General features: G+C 41.1%; 1 protein-coding gene across 2 annotated transcripts in view; it reads right to left on the bottom strand.

Annotated features, from left to right (window-relative positions):
- Positions 1-22,757, bottom strand: part of LOC136864808 (phosphatase and actin regulator 2) — a 1,136,936-nt gene that overhangs the window by 850,157 nt on the left and 264,022 nt on the right. Inside the window, exon 1 of one of the 2 annotated variants that reach the window (XM_067142231.2) lies at positions 11,092-11,145. The exons of the other annotated variant lie outside the window; for it this stretch is intronic. Coding sequence (XP_066998332.2) covers positions 11,092-11,125 — 34 coding nt within the window. The 5' untranslated portion in view covers positions 11,126-11,145. Of the gene's footprint in view, positions 1-11,091; positions 11,146-22,757 lie in introns of those variants that run through there. 2 annotated transcript variants of the gene reach the window in all.

A 22,757-nucleotide genomic window follows, 5' to 3' on the forward strand; every position in this document is an offset into this window, starting at 1 on the left:
TTTGAAAAATTCCGTTAACTATCATCATCAAACAGTAAAACTTTAGTGCATTCGCGAACCTAACCTCTCATCTACCATCTTGAAAGAGACTATCCTTACTTTACAACAAGATGGCCTTTCCGACGCTAATTAGCGCTTAGAGGCTTATACACGAGATGGCGACGGCTGTTATGGCTAACTCTTCCACCTCCACCTCCTCCTCCTCTACCTCCTCCGCCTGCTCTACCTCCTCCTCATCCTATGTCAAGGCATAGCTTTATCGAACATGCATTGCCAAGGCAAGAGCGTGCAGCGATAATATCATTGTGCATGTTTAGACTTGTGGATCACAAAAGAAACATAACAAGACTAAAATCGAACACTGCACTCGACGTTGTTAATTTCAACATGTGATTTGAACATTGATCGATGTTTTCAAAACACCAAATAAGTGACCTAGACTAGAATCGAACACTGTACTCGACACAACATGTGTTTAGAACATGTCAGAGGATATCTTTGTTCTAGGAAGATTAGATTGAAACATAACAAGGTTAGAATCGAACACTGCACTCGATGTTGTTATCTTCAACATGTGATTAGAATACTGATTGATGTGTTCAGAACACTAAATAAGTGATCAAGACTAGAATCGAACACTGTACTCGATACAACATGTGTTTAGAACATGTCAGGGGATACCTTTGTTTTAAGAAAATCAGATTGAAACATAACAAGTCTAGAATCGAACACTGCACTCGATGTTGTTATCTTCAACATGTGATTAGAATACTGATTGATGTGTTCAGAACACTAAATAAGTGATCAAGACTAGAATCGAACACTGTACTCGATACACCATGTGTTTAGAACATGTCAAGGAATACCTCTGTTCTAAGAAGATCAGATCGCAAAAGAAGTGATTAAAATATAAGAAGACTAGAATCGAACACTGTACTCGATATCGTTAACTTCAACATGTGAGCAGAACATTGATTGTTGTGTTCAGAACACTAAATAAGTGATCAAGTCTAGAATCGAACACTGTACTCGATTCAAGATGTGTTTAGAACATGTCAGGGGATAACTTTGTTCTAAGAAGATCAGATTACAAAAGAAGTGATTAAGACTAGAATCGAACACTGCACTCGATGTCGTTAACTTCAACATGTGAATAGAACATTGTTTGATGTGTTCGGAACACGATACACAATACAACATGTCAGGGGATACCTTTGTTCTAAGAGAAAAAATAATGAGACCAGAATTCTGAACAGCTTGCGCAAGATAGTGGTTGTTATAACCTCCTTCTCCTCTACCTGCTCTGTCAAGGCATATCTCTATCCAACATACAACGCGATCTTATGAATAAGGCAGTGCACATTCTGCGTAGCCAACTCGTTCAGTAAACGATAATATGTATACAGCAAAAGTACAACAACAATGATTTACCTATTGTGAAAATCCAAAACTATAGAAACACACTGTGCACATATCGCGTAGCTAACTCGCTCAGTAAACGATTATATGTATATAGCAAAAGTACAACTTCAATTATTTGCCTAGTGTAAAAATAAAAAATATAGAAACACACTGTGCACATATCGCGTAGCTAACTCGCTCAGTAAACGATCATATGTATATAGCAAAAGTACAACTTCAATGATTTGCCGTAGTGAGGTTAAGTTGGCACCACTGAGGTTTAGGCCCGTCAAGATGGCAGCAGTGAGGTTAGCGATACGTTGTTGTCTGTCAAAAAGCACGTGGCTATGTTTACCAATTCAAATTTCCCGCGGGAGGAGGAGCGGGCCCTGGGAGCCGGAGGAGGAGGAGGCGGCGGCAGAACTGTCCAATTATACTACTTATATACATATTATCGTTTACTGAGAGAGATAGCTACGCGATATGCGCACAGTGTGTTTCCGTGGTTTCTTGATTTTATCACTAGGCAAATCATTCAAGTTGTACTTTTGCTATATACATATGATCGTTTACTGAGCGAGTTAGCTACGCGATATGTGCACAGTGTGTTTCTATATTTTTTGATTTTCACAATAGGTAAATCATTGTTGTTGTACTTTTGCTGTATACATATTATCGTTTACTGAACTAGTTGGCTACGCAGTATGTGCACTGCCTTATTCATAAGATCGCGTTGTATGTTCGATAGGGGTATGTTGACAGAGCAGGAAGAGGAGAAGGAGGTTATAACAACCACTATCTTGCACAAGCTGTTCAGAATTCTAGTCTCATTATTTTTTCTCTTAGAACAAAGGTATCCCCTGACATGTTGTATTGTGTATCGTGTTCCGAACACATCAAACAATGTTCTGTTTACATGTTGAAGTTAACGACATCGAGTGCAGTGTTCGATTCTAGTCTTAATCACTTCTTTCGTAATCTGATCTTCTTAGAACAAAGTTATCCCCTGACATACTCTAAACACATGTTGTGTCGAGTACAGTGTTCGATTCTAGTCTCGATCACTTATTTAGTGTTCTGAACACAACAATCAATGTTCTGATCATATGTTGAAGTTAACGATATCGAGTACAGTGTTCGATTCTAGTCTTGATCACTTATTTAGTGTTCTGAACACATCAATCAATGTTCTAATCACATGTAGAATTAACATAATCGAGTACAGTGTTCGATTCTAGTCTTGTTATACTTCAATTACTTCTTTTGTAATCCGTAAGTCTAAACATGCACAATGATGTTATCGCTGCACACTCATTTCTTGGCGATGCATGCTCGATAAAGCTATGCCTTGACAGAGGAGGAGGAGGTAGAGGAGGCGGAGGAGGTAGAAGAGGAGGAGGAGGAATAGGAGGAGGAGGAGGAGGCTGTAATAGCCGCCGCCATCTTGTGTAGTAGCCTCTAAAAGCTAATTTGCGTCGGGGCATCTTGTCGTAAGATAAGGATAGTCTCCTTCAAGATGGTAGATGAGAGGTTAGGTTCGCAAATGCACTAAAGTTTTAGTGTTTAATGATGATAGCTAACGGAATTTTTCAAATTACCCGCCACCACATTTCAAAGGTAGTAGCTAAAGATAGCAGCACGGTGCTCTGTTGATTAAAGATGGCCGCTTGTCAAAAAAGCACATAGAATTTCAAATTGCCGCCACCACATGTTAAATATACGTAGCTAAAGATAGCAGCACGATGCTTTGTTGATTTAAGATGGTCGCAGATGCACATGGATTTTTTAAATTGCCCACTACTACGATAAAGATAGCAGCACGATGCTCTGTTGATTAAAGATGGCGGATGACAGGTGACGGAATTTTTCAAACTGCCTGCAGTGCCATAAAGATAGCAGCACAGTGCTCTCTTGATTAAAGATGGCGGATGACGGCTGTCAAAAAAGCACGTAGAATTTTTTAATTGCCCGTAGTGCCGTTAAGATAGCAGCGCAATGCTCTCTTGATTAAAGATGGCGGATGTCAGCTGTCAAAGAAGCACGTGGATTTCAAATTACCCACCACCACATTTCAATGGTAGTAGCTAAAGAGGACAACACTGAGGTTTGCGATGCAAGATGGAGGATGACATCTGTTAAAAAGCACGTGGATTTTAAATTACCCACTTGTAAAATTTAGTACCGTAAAGATCGCAGCACTAAGGTAAGCGATGCAAGATGGCGAATGACAGATGTCAAAAGAATCACGTGGAAATTGCCGCCACCACATTTCAAAGATAGTAGCTAAAGATGGCAGCACGGTGCTCTGTTGATTAAAGATGGCCGCTTGTCAAAAAACACGTGAAATTTTTCAAATTGTCCGCCACCACATTCAACGGTAATAGCTAAAGATGGCAGCACTGAGGTTTGCGATGCAAAATGGCGGATGACAGCTGTCAAAAAATCACGTGGGTTTTAAATTATCCACCACCACGATAAAGTTTAGTACCATAAAGGGGGCAGCACTGAGGTTAGCGATGCAAGATGGCGGACGGCAGCTGTCAAAAATGCACGTAGAATTTTTCAAATTGCCCGCCACCACGTGCCTATAAGCTTTAGTTCCGTTAAGATGGCAGCACTGAGGTTAGCGATGCGTTGTTGTTGAGGTTATGTGGCGTTAAGATGTCAGCACTGAGGTTAGCGATGCAAGATGGCGAATGGCAGCTGTCAAGAAAGCACGTGGCTTTGTTTAAAAATTCAAATCTCGCGCCAAAATTCAAATCTCGCGCCAAAATTCAAATTTCCCGCGGTAGGAGGAGGCCTCTGAGGAGGGCCTCAGGAGGAGGAGGCGGCCGAACCATCCACTTATACTACTATGTTTCGTTTCATTCATATGTTTAGTTGAAGAACCGGCATCTGTATGAATAACAATGTGACGTAGGAAAACGTCAGGTTTTGTTATATTCTCCGGTATTTTTATTATATGTTGTTATAAATATTATTTTTGTATGATATTGTAAAGAAATCTACCAGAAATACATTTTTTTAAAGACAATTAATATAATATCCATGAATGTCCAAAATATACTGCTCTTTTCACAATATGAATAAGAAAGTGGCATAGTGTATGTTGACGAGAAGGACAATCGCAGTAAAAAGCCAATCATATGATAAAATAATGCCATAACATTAACTTAAAATTATATTTGGTGCCATCTTCGTATTGCGGACAATGAATCAATGAAAATTAAATTGTCGTTTAAACAAAACATTCTGATAAAGTCCATGGCTAAATGGTTAGCGTGCTGACCTTTGGTCACAGGGGTCCTGGATTCGATTCCCGGCAGGGTTGGGAATTTTAACCATAATTGGTTAATTCCGCTGACACGGGCTGGGTGTTGTGTCGTCTTCATCATCATTTCATCCTCATCAGGACGCGCAGGTCCCTACGGGAGTCAAATCGAAAGAGCTGCACCTGGCGAGCCAAACTTGTCTTCGGACACTCCCGGCACTAAAAGTCATACGCCATTTCATTTCATTCTGATAAAATATAAATAATGTATGAATTAGAACTCCCGGCAACGAAATAAATTAGTAAATTGTGTTCCTTCTGTTTTACTTAATTCAAATTCTTATACTGTATTTTGTTTGCCGTTGCAATTTATTGTTTAAATATGTATCTTTATTCTTGTACACTTCCTAAAGCAAGAGCTATGCCTAAATCACATAAAAAGGACATACCTATGAGACCTGTAATTAATTTTCGGAAAAGTCCCACATACAAAGTCTCCCAATTTATTCATAAGTTCTTGACCCAAAACTACGTTTTTTATACCAAAACCTCGGTAAAAACACTCCAAGGAATTTTGCAATGCTGTTGAAGATTTCAAATTAATTTCTTCTCACGAAACATGTTCCTTCGACATTAAGGATATGTACACGAACATTCCTATAAAAGACACTATTAAGATTTTAAAAACGAATTTATTGGATCACAAACGTATCAGTTAACCCGAAATAGAAAACTTTTTAACTATCCTGGATTTCGTATTGAACCATAATTTCTTTTCTTCTAATAATAAAATATATCAGCAGGACGGATTACCAATGGGAGCACCGGCTTCTGGAATTTTAGCCAACATATACCTCGATTATTTGGAACAGACTCAGATAGTAGGCCACATTGAAGGACTGGATCTATGGCTATGATATGTTGATGATACCTATGCCATAATAAATGGAGAAATCAATGGCAGTCTAAGTATTCTAAATGTTTTAAATGGTTTTGACCCTAACATTAAATTTACAGCCGAAGAAGAAGATGGTAGGCTCAATTTTCTAGATATTCAAACAATTCGGAAAAACAACATTTTCCAGTTTAAAATTTACAGAAAACCTACTTTTACACTGACCACAATAAAAAGCGATTCTTTACATCCCATTTCACAAAAGAAATCTGCTTACTATAGTTTTGTCAACAGGGCCTTTGAAATACCGTTAACAGAATCTGACAGAAAGAAGGAACTGTCTTACATTCGTCAACAAGCCCTACATAATGGTTTCAGCCTGAAATTCATCACAAAAATCATCTCTAAATGCAAACATCAACAACAAATTAAAATTAAACAGCAATCAGAGAAGACTAAGAGATACGTCAATTTCACCCTTAATAACCCGAGGATTTAAGAAATCACGAATTTGTTTAAGAAATACAACGCCAAAGTAGCTTTTTCAACCAAAAACAATACGAAACATAGATTCTTTAATCACAATAGAGCCAATAAACTTCAAGATGACGAATTCCAAGAATCTGTCATTTATAAGTTGATATGTACTCAGTGTAAAAACCATATGTGGGACAATCAGGTAGGAGCTTATAACTAGATATCAAGAACACGTCAATGCAGAGAAATACAGAAGATTCTCTGCTATGGGAGCTCATATGAAAGAAGCGAACCACAAATTCACTAATATCAAACAGGACCTTCAAATCATAAGTAAGATCAATAAAGGAACACTAATGAACAACCTAGAAAACATCTACATTATTCTTAATAAATTAGAAAATGGGGAATGGAATCTTAACAAAATGGATGAGCAAAAAGACCTCTTATACGAGCACATCAGCAAATACATGGAATGGGTTGACAGACTACAAAAAAGACGAAAAAATGTAATAATCAAGCACGACGTCGGTTAAGTCTCACTCCTCCCTCAAATGACGTACTGGATGATGACACAACTCCACTTCCCATTTCTTCTGTGGATTGCACGAACAAACAAACCGTGTCACATCGCTACTACACTAGGTCGTGCACAAAGACAGGCCCCCAAGGCAGCGCGGAATAAACATCTTTCCAATATATGATAACGTGAGGCAAGCTGCCCTAACCAGATGACCGCCATTTTATAACAGAGAAGATGCCAAAGAACTTTTACCAACCAAACAATCGACACAGCAAATATTTTTTCCATAACCTAAAGATTAACGCTTGTGTTTATTGTCCAATATTTTTCGTCTTAGTTTTCCTTATACAGCTGATGATGACCACTAAGTGGTCGAAACATGTTCTGTGAGTGATAATGTATATTTAATTTTGCCCAAGGCAAAAAATAAAGTATCGATTAGGTGGTTCTTTAATTATACTTGTTGATTCACTAGACCGAGGGTAATTCAAATTGTGTCTTGGAGTAAAAAGTAACAATAATGTAGACTAAATATATATTTTAAAATAATTTACTTTATGTCGACCGACACAGGCAGGCCTTATGGCGACGATGGGCTGGGAGTGGGAAGTAAGGTACAGTCCTGGTGTGAAAATGGTAAACCACGGTAAACAATCTTGAGGGCTGCCGACAGTGAGGTTTGAACCCACTATCTCTCGAATGCAAGGTCACAGCTGCGTGGACTACAAAACAAGAGCAATTATTCAGAAAACCTTAACCAACACTACTTCCAAAGTGAAATTCAGGGGAGAAATTTCAGACCCCTTCAAAATCAGGACTGGGGTCAGAACTTGGCAGTTGACTGCCTAGCATTCGCAGATGGCCTCGCAAGTTTTTCGGATTCCCTACATGCAGCCGCAACGCAAATGAATGAACTCCAGATTTAAGCAGCAAAATCGGGCCGAAGATTTCCTTTGAGAAAACAGAAATCATCACTAATATCAAGCAAGCGCCGAAACTTATTTGTTTACTACTGACATTCCACTGACAGCTCGGAACATACCACTTAGTCGAGCAGCTCCAACGGACTTTTGGGTCACCCTGTACATGCTTTAGCCTGTTTACATTTTTATTTAATTTATTTTAAAATAACTCCCTCATTGCTGTGTTATCAGTAGGCATCGGATCCGTAGGTTTTCCTAAGACCCTATCAAGCCTATCTGTGATAATTTTCAGTAAATAAAACTAATATCATAATTTCGCGAGGGTATTTCTAGCCGAGTGCAGCCCTTGTAAGGCAGACCCTCCGATGAGGCTGGGCGGCACCTGCCATATGTAGGTAATTGCGAGTTATTATCGTGAAGGATAGTGTTATGTGTGGTGTGTGACTTGCAGGGATGTTGGGGACAGCACAAACACCCAGCCCCCGAGCCACTGGAATTAACCAATGAAAGTTAAATTCCACGACCCGGCCGGGAATCGAACCCGGGACCCTCCGAACCGAAGGCCAGTACGAGTCCGACAATAAATGAAACTGTATAGAGGCTATAAGCGCCTATTTCGACGTTACCACCTATTTTTGCCTTTCTGAGGCTACACGACCTTTCTTTCCGCTTTAAATCTCATACATTTCATAAAATAAACAGTAATATTATTGATTTATTAGGCCCTATATAATTCAATTTTCACAGATAGAGATGCAAGCCAAGCTGGCGTGAGGACGGGTGTGGGGGTTGTGAGACAAGCTTGTGGCTTACTACTACACCGAGTGGCAAAAAACAGTTCCCAAAAGTGAATTATTTAATTTCTCCAGTAAAGAAAGTATTTTCAAAAGCAAATACTAGAGTGCTGCCCAAATTTGCTCCCGCCTCCAGCACTTGTTTTAACAGAATGGGGTCCGTGCTTACAGAAAACGTTGTGAACTCACAATGTACTACAAGAGATCTGGTATGCATTCCTGCTATCTTCACATTATTAAGAAACGCTGCAAAACAAATAGTCGTCAAAATTCAGTCTCACTGAATCATTGTCTGAGTTTACAAAAGCAGAGCGTCACATTAAAACATTCAAACTAATTCTGTCCAGATATAAACTTCCACCACAACGTTCGGAAATGTTGATTATGGCGGAAACGCATTTGATCTCAACCAGATTTAAACTATAGTACACAAATTCTACATTATAATGTTTTGTATGCTGTATTTTAGATTATTATTATTATTATTATTATTATTATTATTATTATTATTATATTATTATTATTATTATTATTATTATTATTATTATTATTATTATTATTATTATTTTCTACCTGCGCATTACTCCTTCAGGTGTATTTCGTTAATTTCATTGCGCCTATTTTACACAATAAGAACATAATTTATACATTTTTTCCACCTATATAGGTGCATACAGAGACGTACAGATCCCAGACATATGGCACTGCCTAATAATCTTACTTCTACGACCTTTCTTTCTATCACATATATTTTTAACTACAACAAACAGCTTCGCGATCACTAATACCATCTATTACTTCAGTTTCTATATGGAGCTGATCTGATTTAACCAGCACCACGCCCAGAATATTCTTCCCTCTAGTTGGTTCCATCACTTCCTCATTCAGCTGTCCTTCCCAGATTAACTTATTTGCCATTTGTTGGTCATGCTTCCTGTCGTTCGCATTATCTTCCCAATTGACATTTGACCGGGCGAGCTCGCCGTGCGGTTAGGGGTGTGAGCTTGCATCCGGAAGATAGTGGGTTCGAACCCAACTGCCGGCAGCCCTGGTTCCCCATGTTCACACCAGGCAAATGCCTGGGCTGTATCTTAAGGCCAAGGTCGCTTCCTTGCTCCATCCCATCGTCGGCATAAGACCTATAGCAAATAGTAAATTGAGATCACGTTCCTTTCCCACATAGCTGAATCAGCGTCTGCGTCACCCTTTCCAAGTCTCCAAGTTAAGTTGCCTATTATCTTTAGAGATGAGCCATACATCAAGAATTTCATCTTTGTCATCTTTAACGTTTTCGTAGCTTACAAATTCTTCTTTCACGAGAATGAATACCTCCCTCCAGACATTCCTATGCCGTCTCTACGATAAACACTCCAGTTCCGTGAAAAAGATTCTGTTCAATTGTATCATATCCCAGCCATGATTCAATTCATATTACAATATCTAGTAAGTATATATCTATTAAATTACTTAATTCTATTCCTTCTTTACAATACTACCGAGCTCGATAGCTGCAGTCGCTTAAGTGCGGCCAGTTTGGTTCGAACCCCACTGTCGGCAGCCCTGAAGATGGTTTCCATCGTCGCCATAAGACCTATATGTGTCAGTGCGACGTAAAGCAAATAGCAAAAAAAAAAAAACTTTACAATACTTCTACAGTTGAACACTAACATTTCTACGTCATCCCTACTTGATATCCGGATCCCTGCTATTAGGAAATAACAAAGCGGGAAAATCTACTGCCTATAGAACAAATCAGTATTTTAAAAACAGCCAATCATATGCCCAGGCTGTGGGGAGTGAACAACACAAGACGTCGAGGAGCTGTGTACAAGGAGTATCACAAGATTGAACAGCACATGTTGTTGGGAATCGCACATGACGTTATCAACGACAGAATCTTACGTTATTTTGGCCTTCATCGAACTCATAACGATGGTAAATTTAATGATACGAGTCCTCAAGAGTAAATTTTGAATACGAAATATTCCCACCATTGAAAGAGGCACAATTCGTAAACGATGAACCATAAGGCTGCACTCATCACAGCCTCCTTGATCGGTAATTTACTGCCATACTGGCATTTCGTGTGCCTATTGCTAGCGGCATATGGTGTGTGTGTGTGTGTGTGTGTGTGCTCCATTAGTTGCAGTAATGTTGAGGAAAGCACAAACGCTTAGTCCCCGAGTCAGGGAAATAAGCCCTTTAACATTTAAATCCCTCGACTCGGCCGTAATCGAACCCGGGGGCTCGAAGACCGAAGGCCAAAGCGCTGACACTCGGCCGTACAGTCCGATAGCCTTTCAGCCATTCGCTTGTAGACTTCAAATCTTTATCATTAATAAATTACCTTCGTGGTAGAGTACAGCATATTCACTGAGAAGAGGTTACAAACCCTCCAATAAGAGGATGAGCTTTGTAATTCATTCGTTGATGATGAGGGTATCGTTTAAAATTCCTGAGATATTATTTTCCAATCGTCAGTAAGTTGGAGGTGAGAGTACCTGGTTATCGACCGATAAGATTACATTTCGGCTTATCAGGAAGAACAACACTGAAACCATCGCTCCTGCGCCACGTTATGTCTTCTGTTCGGCAAGACGCGTGCGTACGGCAACAAAAACCCTCGAAATGTTTATGTAACTCTGCTTCAAGTTGACAATAGCGAACGTGATGCAGCGTTTATTAAAATAATGTCTGTTCTGTTCCATGATCCACAGCACAGTAGCTAGTAACATAACAGCGACATAAAGCTGTTTACCGTACAAAAAATAGCCGTGCCCTACTGGGACGAGAAGAAGGAAACTTACGGCTGGACGCTCGTGCACTGCCCCAGCTGAACATAGTAAACCGCACTCTATCAATGTCTGTCACCAACTGATAAGATAAATATTTTCATTTGAGCATTATAATATGGCAGTAGATTACCGATCAAGGAGGCAGTGATCAGCAGTGTGGAGAGCCTCTCCTACGAGTTGATTTCAAACCCAATTATTAATTTAATCGCCAGAGCTATCTTGATGCTGTATGACCTCAGTAAAGGTACATTATTTTGTTTAATTACAAGTATTTCTTTGATGTCAAATGTCGGCAAGTGCAACATATTGCCCCTATCAACGCAGACAAAGCCATATTTGCTATAAATGTTTGTTAATCTTCCCAACGCTGATTTCATATTTTGAAGTCCGCCTCTGTGGTGTAGTGGCCAGTGTCATTAGCTATCACCCCCGAAGGTCCGGGTTCGATTCCCGGCTCTGCCACGAAACTTGAAAAGTGATACGAAGACTGCAACGGGGTTAACTCAGCCTCGGGAGGTCAACTGAGTAGAGGGGGTTCGATTCGCACCTCAGCTATCCTCGAAGTGGTTTTCCGTGGTTTGCCAATTTTCTCAAGGCAAATGCCGGGATGGAACTAACTTAAGGCCACGGCCGCTTCCTTCCCCCTTCCTTGTCTATCCTTGCCCATCTTCCCATCCTCCACAAGGCCCCTGTTGAGCCTGGGCGAGGTACTGGTCCTCCTCCCAAGCTATATCCCTGACCAAAAGTCTCACGCTCCAGGACACTACCTTTGAGGCGGTAGGGGTGGGATAACTAGCTGAGTCCGAGGGGAAAATCAACCTTGGACATGCATTATGGCGACGATGGGATAGGAAAGGGGAAGGAAGCGGCCGTGGCCTTAATTAAGGTAGAATTATAGCATTAGTCTGGTGTGAAAATGGGAACCATGGAAAACCATCTTCAGGGCTGCCGACAGTCGGGTACGAACCCACTATCTCCCGATTGGAAGCTCACAGCCGCGCGACGGTAAACAGATTAAATAATAATAAGAATAATATTTTGAAATATATAACATTCTTAGACCTCAAGTAGATTGAACTCTTTCCTGAAATCGTAAGTACATGTAGAAGTTATTAGGGCTGCACGCGTTCGCAACATTCGTGTTTAATGGTTATGTGACCGGGAAACGCAGTTCAACACGCTGCGGACAGTGGGGTTCAACCTCCCATCATGTGGAAGAGAACTCTAGTTGTTGAGATTTGGGACAGGGCCTACAGAATAACGGTACCGCCATACTCATGTACCATGCTTTTCTTGGATAAGGACCATTAAGCCAGAAAAAATAAAAATAAATTATTGTCAAATGTTTGCAGGGATCTTCCGTACTCACGGTTTGGAACACGTCGCAAGAAACTGTATAAAGCGAAATGTAACTTACTTTAACAACACGATATCCGTCTATTTGTTGTATTTAGCCGCAAGTAAAGCCCAGTTGCGACATGTGGTACTCTACGAAGATACATAACGACCTAACGCCACGGGAATATTTCGATAAGCTCTCGCCGGAGAACATTGCGCGAACAAATCCTCAGCGAGTGGCTTAACCTTGTGGACACGCTTCCTAACCGAATCCAGGCGATTATCAAGTCCAGAGGCCGAGGTACACGTATTAAATGATGCAGGGGTGTCTAATTGTTTGTCTGGTATGGACAAGTACGGCACAACGCTGGAGAAGCTGCTCAGGTGTACGCAGAGTGATATCGATAAAGAAGGACTCCACATAGAAGTACGCTTTTAGCAGCCGGCACGGAGTCCGTAATGCCCATCAGCTTGTAGAGCCTTAGTAGGGGTGTCCCATTCTGTAACGGCTATCAACCTTACAAACCACGTGTGGACTTTCTGCAACACGTTTTGTTTACCGATGAGGGATCTTCAAGCACACATGTTCCTTTGTTTCACGTCGCATCGAAACATTTAGGTTTTTGAGGACCATCGGATAAGAAAGGCCTAGGACTGGGAAGGAAGCGACCGTCGTCTTAATTAACATTTGCATTTGATTGGTGTATAAATGAGAAACCACAGATATTCATAGGTTATAAACTTCATGGTTCTGATCCGTATTGAATTGCAAGTACAATGTAATTATTAAATTAATGTAGTAATGGTCCACCACAGATAACCATGTTCTAGGATTCGAACCCACTATCTCCCGAAAGCAAGCTGACAACAAACTGAGCCAAACCGCGCAGCCAACTGTCACGTCCATACGCTGTAACAAGATCCTTTCACCAGATTATGGGACCTAGAGGATGTTGTGTGAACTACAGCAGTGTTTATTTCGTGAAATAGAATTGAAGTTTGTAAAGAGTATAACAATAATGCCTATGGATATCTTCAATTCTAAGTAATAAGGTACTATCTCAACAGATTTCTGAAGATTTGACGAACTTGAGGTTGAGGTAACTATGACGCGAATCAATATATTTCAGAACAATCTACTGAACATCCGTACTACACCATTTCTGGAAGACTTCATGTAGGTTCTGGAAGAAGGATTTCTACACAACGAGGAAACCATTTTGTCATCCCTCGCTTATCTGATGTTTTTTTAAAACGTCAAATGTTGTGGGACTGTGGAGACTGCCATAGATGGACTAGCAGTTCCACATCCACACCGCTAAACAGAAGTAACCTACTCCGAAATAATCTCTGCATAATTGCATGCCCGACGCCTTCAATTAAATAGGTGAACAGATTATTTTCTGTTAATTTGCATATTTGCTATGTTGACACTGCACCATGGCGGGAAGCAACGGGAAACTATAGCCGTATCTCACTCCCGAGGGAATGAAGCTCTCTATATGAATGAATGATGTACTGATGACATCCTCCTCCCGGGTAAAATAACAATAATAAAATAATGCTATTGTTTTTATGTCCCACTAAGTATACTTTGAGGGTTTTCGGAGAGGCCACAGTGCACGAATTTTGTGTCGCAGGAGTTATTTTACAATCTACCATCACGAGGCACCTTCAAATACAACCGAACTGAGCCAGGATCGCACCTGCCAAGTTGGGTCAGAAGGCCAGCGCCTCAACCGTCTGAGCCACTCACCCCGGCAGTTTGTTAACATATTACTGTATTCGTCGTCAGAAGACATACTACAGTGGCGAAGCGTGAAGAAAATAAGGGGGTAGACAGATATTTTTAAAGCTATTTAATCATATTATCAATATTATATTAATGTCTCTGAAACTAAGAAAAATCCGACAACAACCGACTGTATAACCCTACGTGCACTCCTTTTATTTCTGTGTCAGTTATTCATAGTGTTCTACGGAGCAAAATACCGATTTCATTGAGAGATGACCTTCAGTACCTCTCATCCAGAAATAATCACCAAACAAGGTCATTAACTAATTCCTTGCTAAGTTTCCGTGCCCATCACACTACTTCAACTCGGAATAATATTTGTTCACGGTCATAACAGCCCGAGAATGATAATTCTATCGGGTAGGAGAAGGATGAGGAAGCTTTAACCTTGGTCTCTCAGCAATTGTGCAGGACGTGAAAAACGAGAGAAGAATGTGTGGAAGACAGATAAATTGCATATGAACAATTTCATCTCTTTTGTAGATTTCGCAACATGAAGAAGAACCAAATTGAGTTGATGGGCGTAACAATGTACGAAGATGGCATGAGGATAAGACTGTCTGACAATTGCCTGGACACCTCCTTTATGACCAGATATTACTGTAGCTCCGTCATACATCTGGCATACGAGTCTGGTATCATCAATGTTACATTCTTTCAGAACTGAGATTATGACATCAGCTAAACAACAGTCTTATCAGCAAACACGTCATAAAAGACTAGAAAGCGCTCTTCGACTTTACCATTAACATAATACCTCACAATAATACTTAATTGTGATTTAACGGAAACATCTGCAGTTTCGTCAGCTTGGACAGAAACAAATTCAGCTAATTCTATCTCTTTTCGAATACGTTCCTGAACGGCAACAGTAACAGCTTTAATCAAATAATTTTGTATGTCACTAGAAGTACCTTTGAAGACATTTTCTGAGTCTAAATGGTCTTTCATGAAAGACTCCTCCGAAGCCAGTAAGTCAAGAGTAGCCAAGCCATTCCCTTTATTCGCTTTATTAAATGAACATAAAGAAGAACATTGACTTTCTCGATGACCCCTCAACGGCAATTCCTGAATACTTATGTGGCAAACAACGTCTACTAATCTGCTGACAATTTTCCTATTTTTTGAAACAATTTCATTGTGTTTAATGGCCTGTAGTCTCTGCCCCTCTGAAACGGCATGATCGATTCGGCACCGCTCCAACATGTGAAATTTCTCGGCGCACTTTATATGATTGTCAGATGCCGCGTGCTTTTTAGCTTTTTTCTCGAAATTGTTTATGGAGTTTACATCCATTCTGCGCCAAGAATCTTCCCCGTCAACGCCAAACATCAAGTAATAAAAACACAATAACTTTTGTTCACGACCTTTACCAGTTCCACACAACCATTGATATTTATCATACCAGCTTTTCTGAAATTTTTGAACAAAATTTTCCGTCCTGTTGTGATAATGTTAGGTCAGGCCGTTTCTGTAAAGTTTTTATCATTATTTTTGTTCTAAGGACAAGGAGGAAATACTATTGTTAAGTAAGTACAGAACTAAATCGAAGTCAGGACTGTTAAATTCAGAAGCCATGATAGGCCTAGCATCAAGAAACACAAACTGCCACACCATAAAAACAAGAATTGCACTTTATATTTTATCACCAGTAACTATTCACTATTCCTTTACTGTATAATGAAAAATTAACACTTAGGCCTATCACTTTATTATAAGACACTAGCACACGCATACCCTATTAGCCACCTTGCTCTCACGTCTCACACCGCATTCGTAACTTTGAAACTGTAACTGTTCGTTTCCGTTATAATGCCGTACCGTAACAAATATTGGCGGGCAAGAAAATGCATGTACTTGAAGGATTTTGGTGCTATCACTCATTTATTAGGTGTAAGTTTGCTATGTTTCGTATTTGAATATTATTGTATCAGTATTTTATTTTTAGACGTGTCTTATAATAAAGTACAGTCAAATTAATTACATTTAAAGCATGCCTAAGATGGTAGCCAATAAGAGCACCTTTATAACTGAGGTCCAAATACTAGCCAATGAGAGCAAGAAGAGACGCTGGTAAGTCTGTCTACTGGGCGGAGCAATCTCGCTATAGGAAAGTAATAGTTCCACAGTTAGCACGTACAGATAGCGTTAGTGTTGCTCTATCTGAAAGCTTTGAAAATCAAAGGGAAAATACACGGAATGGACAGCGTCTACTATCGTCTACGTACTTCATGTAACTGACGCGAGCCCGAGCATTGCCGAAGTGAGTCGAAAATAAGTAAAGCGGGGAATACAATAATATCTTGTAATTGGAAATAATTAATGTTCTATAAAAAGAATTGAATTTACTAGACAGTCTCTCGTTCACAAAACTTTAAGGGTACACGCTGTCTACCCTGTCTCCCCTGACGCTTCGCCCCTGAGCCAGACAGTGAAAACGTCTTATTAACGTAGCGGAGTTTACCTTCCGTTTTCGTTTTTAGGAAAAATTAGCTCCAAACAAAAGGAAATGAGACAATATCTGATTGATTTGATGTGAAATAATCGTAAAAGAGTGCAACGTATTGAGGAGGTTTCTGCACATTGTAGACAACACCTTCTGCTGATCGCAAGCTAAGCTCCGGGTCCTAGTTCGAAACTAGAGTATGACTCCCCGGAATCCGCCACGTCACGTCACGTCAGGAGAGCTGGAACATTCTGGCGATTATAACTTTCACACGTCCACAAATATTTTGGTTTAGTGAAGTCGGAGCGATATCTTTGCTTATGGAAAAAGCAGCTGGAAAATAAGGGTATGTCGGCAAGTCCGATTGAACATAAAAAAAATATGCATGAAAAGCTCTACTCCTGCTTGCGGCAGGCAAGAAGGGGAAGGCAAAATGTAAATGATGAAGATGTGAGCTTCGGAAATTGCACGTGAACTTTCTATCGAAAAAAGTAATTTCTCCGTCAGTAGGTCAAATGGGGCGTTCTGCGGCCACCGCCACCGCCGGCTCCCAGGGGCCCGCTCCTCCACCTGCGTGAAATTTGAATTTGTAACCAAAGCCACGTGCTTTTTGACAGCTATCATCGACAACAACGCATCGCTAACCTCACTGCTGCCATCTTGACGGGCCTAAACCTCAATGCTGCCAACTTAACCTCACTAGCGCGAGATTTGAATCGGTAAACAAATCAACGTGCTTTTTTGACAGCCGCGTGCTTATTGACAGCTATCATCGACAACAACGTATCGCTAACCTCAGTGCTGCTATCTTGACGGGCCTAAACCTCAGTGCCGCCAACTTAACCTTACTAGCGCGAGATTTGAATCGGTAAACAAATCCAAGTGCTTTTTTGACAGCTGTCATCCGCCATCTTTAATCAACAGAGCACCGTGCTGCCCTCTTTAGCTACATATCTTTGAAATGCGGTGGCGGATAATTTGAAAAATGCTTTTTGACAGCAGCCATCTTTACTCGAAAGAGCACCGTGCTGCACTCTTTAGCTACATACCTTTGAAATGTGGTGGCGGCAATTTGAAAAATTTCACGTGCTCTTGTTTGGAAACAAAGCCACGTGCTTTTTAACAGCTACCATCCGCCATCTTTAATCAAGAGAGCACCGTGCTGCACTCTTTAGCTACATACCTTTGAAATGTGGTGGCGGCAATTTGAAAAATTCCACGTGCTCTTGTTTGGAAACAAAGCCACGTGCTTTTTGACAGCTACCATCCGCCATCGTTAATCAAGAGAGCACCATGCTGCACTCTTTAGCTACTTACCTTTGAAATGTGGTGGCGGAAAATTCGAAGTGCTTTACAAACTCACGTGCTTTTTTGACAGCTGTCATCCGTCTTTAATCAAGAGAGCACAGTGCTGCACTCTTTAGCTACATACCTTTGAAATGTGGTGGCGGCAATTTGAAAAATTCCACGTGCTCTTGTTTGGAAACAAAGCCACGTGCTTTTTAACAGCTACCATCCGCCATCTTTAATCAAGAGAGCACCGTGCTGCACTCTTTAGCTACATACCTTTGAAATGTGGTGGCGGCAATTTGAAAAATTCCACGTGCTCTTGTTTGGAAACAAAGCCACGTGCTTTTTGACAGCTACCTTCCGCCATCTTTAATCAAGAGAGCACCGTGCTGCACTCTTTAGCTACTTACCTTTGAAATGTGGTGGCGGCAAATTCGAAGTGCTTTACAAACTCACGTGCTTTTTTGACAGCTGTCATCCGTCTTTAATCAAGAGAGCACAGTGCTGCACTCTTTAGCTACGTACCTTTGAAATGTGGTAGCGGCAATTTGAAAAATTCCACGTGCTCTTGTTTAGAAACAAATCCACGTGCTTTTTTGACAGCTGTCATCCGCCATCTTTAATCAACAAAGCACCGTGCTGCCCTCTTTAGCTACATACCTTTAACATGTGGTGGCGGACAATTTGAAAAATTCTTTTTGACAGCAGCCATCTTTAATCAACAGAGCACCGTGCTGCTATCTTTATCGTAGTAGTGGGCAATTTCTACGTCACAGCTGTCATCCGCCATCTTGCATCGCAAACCTCAGTGGTGCACTCTTTAGCTACTACCTTTGAAAAATGGTGGCGGATAATTTAAAAAATTCTACAGCAGCCATCTTTCGACGCTAACTGCACAAGATGGCGGGTATACATGACTCCTTAAGGCGGCTTACGCAAGATGGCTGCTATACAGAGGTTCTTATGAGACTCCCTTGGGATGCTTGCGCAAGATGGCGGCTATACATGAGCCTTATGAGACTCCCTAGGGATGCTTGCTCAAGATGGCGACTGCTCTTATGAGACGGCCTAAGGGTCCTTGCACAAGATGGCTTGAGACGCCCTAAGGATACTTGCGCAAGATGGCGGACACAAGATGGCGGCTATACACGACTCCTTATGATACGCCTTAAGGGTGCTTGCGCAAGGTGGCTGCCACTCTTATGAAGAAAGCTAGCTTAGAGGCTAACGTGTCGTGCTAGTTCAATTCATTAAATTTGGGGCTTAAATGCATAATGTTAAATATCTCGAAAACGGTGCATCGTAGAGCAAAACGGACAAAATTTTTCTGCCTAATACTTCGGTTCGCAGTATGAGGAACATGATAGCATAAGAAAAACATAGTCTAATGATGAGATCAACGGTTCGGTTCCTACTTAGGCCTTGCTCTGTTTTAGCTTGTATTGAAGCACGACACTGGTCTGCAGTAGGGTAGCACGCGGTTGTACATGTCCCACTGTACAGTGATACAATTTGTCATGAAGACGTCCCTCCACATTTAAAAAATCGAACTGTGTCAGATCCCTCCAGGCACAACGGGCATAATTCAACCGTTAGACAACCTCGTCTCCTGGCAGTGGAAAGCTTTCTACTACCGATTAACATAAATTCTAACTTCTCGTAATGATGTTAAAGCTGCGGTTCACCACGGAGACACAATCCTTAAACTTAATACCTTTTCAGTGTTAATCTCCACGATTTCGGGATATGATACATTTCATAGCTCGCAACGAATTACACAAGAAAGCGACCTCCCGAGTTCGTAGTGCCCGCTAAATATTATTCGCAGAAGGAGAAAGAAACGTGTGAATAACAGTGCGACAATGAAGTTAAAATTCGTTCGGCTTGGTGTACAAAAATTTGCGTTAACGTCGTGAAGTTTATACCGGTCATTTCTGCTATACTTTTGTGAGTGAGTGACAAGTGAGTGAAACAATACAGCTACAGACCGGGTCAAGAGACTGCAGGCATACACGTACCGCCACACCACAACTCCGAGTCACGTTTGCGTACCAGGATTACAGGTACGATTTCGCAGCTTTGCAGTTAAATCCGCACGCTATAGTCTTACAGTACGACTGGGTCAAAACAATTCAAGGTAGGTTTAGACCTGTCTCACCTCATACTTCCCTTTTAAGTATGAAGAACAAGATGAGGTGCGAAAGCACACCACTGTTCACCAGCACCCAGTCCAGCAGTACCGCCACTCCACTGCAATCCCTACCTTCACTACCTATATCAAACTCCTATAACACAAGTATGGCAACGCCCTATTTCCGAACCTTCACCAAGAATTCCTGTGCATCCTACTCAGATTCAACCGAATGATTCTTCTCAACCCGAAACATCTTGCAGCCTTGTGCAGCAGGTTATAGAATTTCTTACACGAATCATCCATCAAATTAAGTCATTTATCAGGAAATTACTTACAGAACTCCACAATAATGGCAGTTAGCTCCACTCCTATGCTTCCCCATCTCACACTTCTAAACTGGAAGGTCAAACGTGCCCCTTGGAGTTCATGTCTCGACATAATTTCTGAAATATATCTAATTGAACATGATCGTTTAACAGCAACTGGACACAACGTATATGGAACTGATCGCCCAGCTCCTGCCGCCTCTGGTGGCGTAGCAACCATCATTAAAAATATACTTAAACATCACTCAGTATCCCTACTGCAGCTATCCATTATATATGCTAGTGCTGTTCTGGACAGATCTTAGTAGTAAAAACAAGGTTTGGGGCTGACGTGTAACGGCGCCTAATGGCAGTCAGTTGTTAGCGGCAACTGATCTTAATGTCACCCACATTACTGCTCCAGAAGAACCGACTCACTACCCATCCAACTTAAATCAACAGCCAGATATCCTCGACATCGCCCTCATAGAAAACTTCGCAGTCCCGCTGTACATTACATCAATGGCTGGAATGGACTCGGATCATTTGCCGACGACCCGGGTTCAATTCCCGGCTAGGACAGGGATTTTACCTGGATCTGAGGGCTGGTTCGAGGTCCACTCAGCCTACGTGATTACAATTGAGGAGCTATATGACGGTGAGATAGCGGCCTAAGTCTAGGGAGCCAGGAGGATTCGTCAAGCTGGCTACCCAACTCTCATAATTTGCAGGCCTTCGGGCTGAGTAGCGGTCGCTTGGTAGGCCATAGCTATTCGGGGCTGTTGCGCCATGGTTTTTTAAATTACGTCATTTTATGAAACATAAAATGCGACGTCTCTGACAGGCTCACCAGCCCGATGATTGCACTCCCTGAAAGGAAACTGCATGAAACAAGCTCTGAAAGCAACTGACACCCATTAATTTAGTAGACACTGAGATATACAAGCAAAAGCTGCCTTCATTCCAAACTACGAGTATAACAGGGAAGTCTACCCTACCGTTGCAGAGAGAATAAAATTTACCTCACCGGGAAAAATCCTACTCATTAAGAAAGATGCTAGACATTATCGGATCCCTAACATAGCCTCGAGGCACCTCACTCGAAAAGCACTAGGATTCCTTGGATCCATATTCAATGCAATTCTTCGTCTAGGGTACTTTCCCGTCACATCGAAACACACAGAAATAACTGCAATTCACAAACCTGGACAACCTTCGACACTACACCCAACACCGAACAATAAGGTTATTACCAACGTTATCCAAATTATTTGAGAAAAATCATCCACAAACGTCTAAATAACTTCTTAGAGGAAACATCTCTCCTTCCACATCATCAGTTTGGCTTTCGTCAAAGGCATTCCACTATTCACCAGTTACTACGTATTACAGAACATATTGCACGAGGTTTCGAGTTCAACCATCACACTACTGCAGAATTCTTAGATAAGGTTTGGCACAAAGGCCTTCTATACAAGTTGCAAACAATTGGAAACCTACAGTACAGTATATATACAAAATCATCTACAGCTTCTTGAGCATCACCTCCACGAATTCCAACAGCCTGGCCCATCAAAGCCGGAGTTTTCTTTGTTTACTAGTTGCTTTACGTTGCACCGACAATGTTATGTTTTGTGGCGACGATGGGAAATGAAAGGGCTAAAAGTGGGAAGAGAGCGACCATGGCCTTAATTAAGATGAAAATGTGAAACCAGGGAAAACCATCTTCAGGGCTGCCGACAGCGGAGTCTCTCAAGGTACTATTCTTGATCCAAAAGTCTTCCACATACATACGTTATTCTATCTCCTCCAATCATCAACAAAGAAATGTACGAGCAGGTACCCAAAAACAGATTTCTTTTTGAAAAGCTATACACTTGCAATTTTTTTGACAAAACAACCTTATCTCCTTCAAAATACTATCTATTACAACTAATAGTTTTGTCCCACCGGTGCTTCCACTTTTCGAAATATTTTTTGTAGTCATCCTTAGAAATGGCTGACAGCTCATCCCCCGTTTTTCCTTGTCCTCTTCAATGTTGTGAAATCGGTGTCCTTTCATGCCCCTTTCCATGCATAGAAATATGAAAATGTCGAGCGTGGGGCAGCGGAACCATGCCAGTTTAGCCAAAAACTGTCTAACAGAGATGTCTGTGTGTGCAGGTGCGTTGTCGTGGTGGACGAACCAGTCTCCTGTCTGCCACAAATAGGGTCTTTTTTGACGAACACTGTTGCGCAATCTTCTTAAAACTTCCCAATAAAATTGTTGCACGTTTTTCACTTAATGCCACCATGAAAAACGAAACAAGAACAAAACAGCGCTAGCAAAAGCAATCACTGCAGATGAATAGAACAAGCCAGGTCGACAAC

This window comes from Anabrus simplex, chromosome 2 (assembly GCF_040414725.1).
Source record: "Anabrus simplex isolate iqAnaSimp1 chromosome 2, ASM4041472v1, whole genome shotgun sequence".
NCBI classification, from domain to species: Eukaryota; Metazoa; Arthropoda; class Insecta; order Orthoptera; family Tettigoniidae; genus Anabrus; species Anabrus simplex.